This window comes from Poromitra crassiceps, assembly GCF_964638095.1.
Source record: "Poromitra crassiceps genome assembly, chromosome: 23".
Classification (NCBI taxonomy): domain Eukaryota; kingdom Metazoa; phylum Chordata; class Actinopteri; order Beryciformes; family Melamphaidae; genus Poromitra; species Poromitra crassiceps.
Window position 1 is genome coordinate 3,998,821 of NC_139639.1, and position 7,037 is coordinate 4,005,857.

Sequence of the window (7,037 nt, forward strand, 5' to 3'; positions counted from 1 at the left end):
ATTGTTTTAACTTTGATTTACTTTGGTACTTTCTTTTCTTTTCTTTTTAGTAGGCTATTTCTGTTAGTTTTTTTCATATGCGTAATGCAGCTTTTTTTATGCGTAATGCAGCTCCCAATCAAACGAGGAGTTTCCCTGACGTCACGCTGTGTTTGGGCCGTCAGAGCGGTTTGAACTTCGGCTCTGCGGAGGGAGGGACACGGCAGCAACAGCTGACTACGGGGACAGACAGAGGAGAGACACACAGAGCACAGGCGGAAGACTGGAGAAGGCGTGCAGCTGTCTGTCACATTCACAACTCGGGACTTTCACTTTCTTCTGATCCCGACGGCCAGTCACACACGTTTAGGCTTCATACAATGTCTTTCATTCTACTGAAGAAGAAGAAATTTAAATTCAAAGTAGACTTCGACCTGGACGATCTGTCATCGATTCCCTTCGTCAACGGGGTTTTATTCTGCAAAGTTCGGCTGCTGGACGGTGGCTTTGCCGAAGTGTCTTCTCGGTAAGAATCCGTAATGTTACTATTTATAGTAGTAGCCAGCTAGTTCACACGCTGGCTGCTTAATGCAGTGAAACAGATTTTGAGTTTGGCCATTTGTAAATGCAGTCTTTCAGTTTTATTTGGGCATCTGTTTAGTGAAAAGGGAATTTGTTTAATTTGATAAACATTAATTATTTTTTTCTTCGACCAAGCAATAGTTCCTGCAGTTACCAAGTGTCATAGACTGACCACTGACCTAGCTAATAAAAGTGATGATTTTAGTAATGCAATAATAGTGCAATAATAGCCTGGTCAGGTGTGACTTCAAACGTGGCTCAGCCAATCAGCTGAGGCCAGAAATGGACCAAAGATCCTTGTTAGGATCCCAGGGTCTCCCCTAGGATCCATAGATAGCATACTATGGTTGGGCTTGTTATGCTTTTATTCATTTATGTTTTATTTTACACATCTTTTAGTCCTACTCATGTGTTATTATGACCATATGACAAAGTGTCAAGTGACCAAGCCCAGAATTCCCTTCCATTGCAAATTAGCATACAGTAGCCTACCCCCCCTCCCCCCTTTGGCCAATGACTGTAACTACTTTTAGCACTGACCATGAGTCACTCTGGAAAAAATTGTCACACAACTGTACTAGTACATCCAACGGCTAATCGTTGTCATTCATTCCCACACATGACTTGCCATGGTAACTGCCTGTATTTGCAAATATGTAAACAGACTATTCTTACTTTTACCCTGCTCCAACAACCATAACTTTCCCCCCAATAGCCTGCAGGCTTACAGTCAGTTTGTTTATGGCAGAATCAGAATCATAATTCTTTTATTTGCCAAGGTATGTTTTCACATACTAGCAATTTGTCTTGGTGTGGTTGGTGCTCGTGTAAAATTGATAAGAACAAATATACGAGACATAAATAAGATATAAACGATCTAAGGAGATTATAAAATATTATAAGGATTCAGATATTAACAGATAAAAACAGTATTAACAGAATATAAACAGTCTTCACAGCTAGGTGAGGTAGCCTAAGTTTGCCGTTTACACAATATGTAGGCTACAGCCAGGGTCAGGGTGCATCAGGTAGCAGCAGTAAGTGAGCTTTGTGTTGACATGGTTTGCAGATAAGTGACAGTGATTAGTGATAAGTGGCATGATTAGTGTATGAAAAATCTTAAGGCTAATTCATAAAATATGTTATAATTTTATAGCCAAGCAAAAATATTTGAAATCTCCCTTGCAGAAGTTGACAAAATATGATACAATCATGATAAAATGGCAGCTTTTTGAGTGTTTTGCGTAATACTCCGGTGTGTTTGGGTTTGTGTGTGTGTAGCTCAGCTGTATCCTTCAATGTGTTTCTCTCACAGGGAGCCGGTGCTAGCTCACTGTGTGAGCTGGAAGAAGAGATTCTCTTTCATGTGTAAGATGAGTGCCAATGCTGGGACAGGTGTACTCGACCCCTGTGTGTGCCGGGTGTCTGTGCGTAAGGTACGCTCGGACATGTTGTTGGCTGTCAAGCTCTGTTTTGTAGCATGCATAATAGAGAGCCAAAGTGGAACGTCACTTCCTGCTTCAGCACTGTACCAGAGATTTTCATTTATTTTCCCATAGACATTTCGTAAAATGCTTATAAAAAAGAGTTTTACTGGTTCAAACCAAACGGTACAGATATATTTAGAAACAGGAGAGATCGCATAACATTTCACTCGGACCAAAACGCAAAAAAGCGGGTTTGAAGAAAATCTTTTTTCAATGTTTTTTTTTTTTTAGTTTTGGTCCAAGTGAAATGTTCTGTGGTCTCTCCCGATTATAGCCTTAGCTGAACCGTTTGGTTTGAACCAGTAAAACTCTTTTTATACGCATTTTACGAAATGTCTATGGGAAAATAAATGGCGGATGAAAATCTCTGGTACAGTGCTGAAGCAGGAAGTGACGTTCACTTTGCCTCTCTATTGCAATACATTCAGGCAATATCTCGTTCTGATCTGTGGTCGGCACTGGCAGCGTGGTGGAAGTTCCCCACGGCACTTAAACAGAAGTAACATTTTGTGGGCATTTCCCCCCGCAGACCGACTGTATCTATAGCTACTTTTCTATGGCATAGCCCAAGGGTTTTCAAAGTCTAAAACTGTAGGCCTACCCTCGACCAAATCCTGGAAACCCCCCCCCCCCCTCAGTTTACTTACTTAATTTCACTCAATTACTAGATGCCTATAGGATCATGATTATGTTGTTTGATCCCATAGACACTCACTAATTGAGCCAAGATAGCCTGATATTACATGCAAAGGTCTGTCTGAAGGCATTTATTTGTTTATGACATTTTGGCTATTCCATGTGATCTCCCTTTGATAACTAATGTAATAACTAATGTAATATTTTTTCACTTCCATTCACTGAGCCTCCCCTGAAACTGTTTGGAGTCCGCCTGGGGAGGCCCGCCTCCCACTTTGATAACCTCTGAAATAGCCTATTCGGTGCAGTTAAGTGGGGCTTGAACGTGCTAGACTTTTTCTTTTTTTTTATAATTTATTTTAAAAAATCACTAAAGCACGATTTAATTATTTGTAGCACAGTCGACAAGTAATTTCTATAGACAATGTTTATGATATGAGGAGGAGCAACAGAGGTTTTGGTGAAAACAATGTGTGAGAGAATGAAACAGGAACAGGTAGTTCACTAATTTTGGTCTTTTTTGTCATTTTAGGAAATGAAGGGTGGAAAGACTTTTGCAAAGGTAACATTTCTTTTGTGACGTCCGTAGGCTGGCTGGCCTTTGCTTTGTTACACAGTAGCTGAATTGCGAGAGGCCTATTCGAACATTCTTATCATTAAGCTAATAAGATAACAGTCCGTCTCAAAGTGCCCTTGCAGGCCTCCTTTGTTAGGCAAGATTGTTTTTATTGCCACTTTCCGGCTTTGGTTACTGATTGAAACATTGGTCAATCAAAACCTTTGCTACGTTAAACAATAACAATCACAGATTAGCCAGCGAAACACAACTAGGTTATCGGACTTCTCGGGTATAGACCCTTTTCACCGTGGCCATTTTGTGTCCCAAAGGCAGGATAAACACAGGTATTACCAAAACATTAATCAGGGTTTCCAACTTCCAGTCCATTTTGGTGTTCCAGTGCTGGGGCTCTAATTAGTGACTCGGTTGCACCTGTGTTTATCCTGCCCTTTAGACACAAAATGGCAGTTGTGAAAATGTTCTATTGCAGCTCCCATCTAGGCCATGTGCTGCATGTGCCCTATGACCTGAACTGGCCAGGTGTTACTCAATTATATGAGGTATTTTTGATCAATATAAAAATACCTCATCAATGCTGTTTTCTTGACGGCCACGAGATCACGTGTAAAAACTAAAGGCAACTAGCAACTAACTGACTCTGTATAATCGATATTTAACCAATTTGAACTGAGGGACAAATAGTTCAAACATGGCCAATCTCTTGTAACCCTGTTGCAGCTGGGCTTTGCCGACTTGAACCTGTCCGAGTTTGCCGGGTCGGGCAGCACCACGCGGCGGTGTCTCCTCGAGGGATACGACACCAAGCACACCAGACAGGACAACTCCATCCTCAAGGTATGGTGGTGCCGAAGCTTCCCACACAGCTCCTTAAGTGCTGTGGGAAATGTTTGCAGAAGGAGTCTCTTCCACAAAAGCCCTGCCCTGCTACACTTAAATGATTTATTGTGACATGTGGGCGGCGATACACCACTCAAAGTCACAGAATACTGTACATAGAATAGTCCAGCCAGGAATAGGCCTCAAAGAAGAAAATTATACTTTTTAGCATACCAGGGCAAGCGTGTCACCCAGGCCATGGAAACAGTGATGCTACCCAACTCTGCTGCCCCCAAGCAAAGTAACCAGCTGGTGAGTTCACCACCAGCAGCAGTAAACACTGTCGCTAGGGAAATGGATAGCAGAAAGTTGGATGCATGGCATGGATGCGATGATTGCTGTATACTTGTGATGTAAGGCATGTTTGAGCCTGTGATCTATAAACTGCCTGAGCCATGGAAGTGAATCTAAAATATGTTGTGGAGGCTCCTCTCCTGGGGGCACAGGAACCTCGAATCAGGTTACTTATCTAAGACCTGACCCTGACCTACATTTCTCCAAATCGAACCCCTAAAATTACAAAGTCAACAGCAACACCTGAAGGAACATGGCGTGTTCTCACGTGCTGCTTGTGTAGCCTACAACTCTCACTGTTGTTCTTCTTCTCATCTCTGTTACAGGTTGTGATCACCACACAGCTCATGTCTGGAGACCCCTGCTTCAAAACGTAAGAACTCATTCTCATCCTTATTCTTTGTATTACTCAGCTTGAACATCTGAACGGTAGAACAAAGGAGGTTTAGACTTGTGTGTTACACTTCATTCACGCACACATTCACACCTGGAAGCTGACCAGTACAACCACAGTCTGATCTGTTGGCAACTGAGCAGCTCCACTGAAGCAGTTGGGGTTAAGGGCCTTGCTCAAGGGCACCTCAGTGGTGGTAATGAGGGAGGGGCAAGCGCTGCCGTTTCACTTTCCCCACCCAGATTTATCCTGCCGGTCCACGGGGATTGAACTGACGACCTTCCGGTCACAAGCTCGCTTCTCTAACCATTGGGCCACCGCCACCCCTGTCTGTGCAGTATGCAACCACAACACTTACTTTGCTTCAGGTACGATTCTCCATCTAGCTTAGATCTGCTTAGAGCCGTAAACCACATAGGAAACTGCCTTCTGCACATCCTGTCTGAAAAACAAACTCCGCTGTCTGAAACACAGCGCGCTGTCTGATGCTAATAACTGACATTTGACTCAGTCAACTTTCATGTTTCAATACTTTATTGCCATTCAACATCGTTGATATGAATTTGGTTTTAGTGAGCTCCCACAGAACACAACAGGACATGAAGACATAACAGTCGCCCTCACATGCGACGGACGCACACATTCATGCAACATAAGATCGAAGAGAGAATGCATGAAGTGCAAAAATACATGGCGGTAATTTAGAGCAGCAATACATGACCTAAATAAAACAACACTCCCACAGGGAGGCTTACAGAACCACAACCAGCTGTGGTAAATGCCATCAAATTCAAATGAAACGCTGTCAGCGTGTCACAGAAGAAAGCAGACATGAATAGGCCTGCAGTACATTAGGAGTTGAGAGCACGGACAGCCTGGAGGTATAGGTGCTGTTACAGAACCCGTTCTGCTTTTGATGCTTCTCAACCTTTTCAAAGAAGGAAGAACGTTGAGAAGATAGTTGGCAGCCAGGGTGAGAACAGTCCAGGGTGAGAACAGTCCAGGGTGAGAACAGTCCAGGGTGAGAACAGTCCAGGGTGAGAACAGTCCAGGGTGAGAACAGTCCAGGGTGAGAACAGTCCAGGGTGAGAACAGTCCAGGGTGAGAACAGTCCCGGAGGATATTTTGACCCTTTTTCCTTGAGTCTGTTGGTGTAGATCTCAGTAAGGGATGGGAGTCTCTGACCTATGATTTTAGATGCCGTACGTACGGTTTTGTTCGGACCTTTGCGGTCCTGAGCCGAGGTACTTCGTATGTATTTTGATGTCGTCTCGTTGTGTCATTGTGTTGATGAAATCTTAAGGTGAGCTCATCAGAGAGCTAATCAGGTCACACCCAGGCACTAACCTGCCCCTCCGTTGTGACTCACAACTGATCTGGGATCAGCGCCGCCTTAAATGTAATGACAGTATTTTTGACTCATAACTGCTCTGGGATCAGCTCAGCCCTAAATGTAATGACAGTATTTTGAGGAAAAACATGATGCACACTCCTGGCAAAGCTTAGAGACCATGTGCGCATAGCCACGCCTCCACTTTCCTCGCCTGACAGTCTTTCTCCCAAACTCATTCATCTTCCACTCCCTCTCAGTCAAACAATACGTTGCCTAGGAGACGCCTAAACCAAAGTGTCAATCAAAGGATTGCCTAGTCATCTTAAATCACCCTGCAGAGTGTTACTCACTGTCTGTTGGTTGATGCACTGCAGAGCTCAATGGAAAGCATCAGGTGATGTTCCTGCACTCTGTTTCACTGTCTGTCTGTCTGTCTGTCTGTCTGTCTGTCTGTCTGTCTGTCTGTCTGTCTGTGTGTCTGTCTGTCTGTCTGTCTGTCTGTCTGTCTGTCTGTCTGTCTGTCTGTCTGTCTGTGTGTCTGTCTGTCTGTCTGTCTGTCTGTCTGTGTGTCTGTCTGTCTGTCTGTCTGTCTGTCTGTCTGTCTGTCTGTCTGTCTGTCTGTGTGTCTGTCTGTCTGTCTGTCTGTCTGTCTGTCTGTCTGTCTGTCTGACTGTCTGTCTGTCTGTCTGACTGTCTGACTGTCTGTCTGTCTGTCTGTCTGTCTGACTGTCTGTCTGACTGTCTGTCTGTCTGTCTGTCTGTCTGTCTGTCTGTCTGTCTGTCTGTCTGACTGTCACTGTCTCCCACTCTGTCTGTCTGTATGTCTGTCTGTCTGTCTGTCTGTCTGTCTGTCTGACTGTCTGTCTGTCTGACTGT

General features: G+C 43.9%; 1 protein-coding gene across 1 annotated transcript in view; it reads left to right on the forward strand.

The window, feature by feature from the left end:
- Nucleotides 1-359: 359 nt before the first annotated feature.
- Nucleotides 360-7,037, forward strand: part of LOC310797076 (EEIG family member 2-like) — a gene marked incomplete at its 5' end in the record, with an annotated part of 12,291 nt that continues 5,613 nt past the window's right edge. The window contains 5 exons of the mRNA XM_083659362.1: nt 360-505; nt 1,877-1,997; nt 3,217-3,246; nt 3,982-4,098; nt 4,761-4,807. Of these exons, the coding sequence (XP_083515488.1) occupies nt 360-505; nt 1,877-1,997; nt 3,217-3,246; nt 3,982-4,098; nt 4,761-4,807 (461 nt within the window). The remainder of the gene's footprint in view (nt 506-1,876; nt 1,998-3,216; nt 3,247-3,981; nt 4,099-4,760; nt 4,808-7,037) is intronic.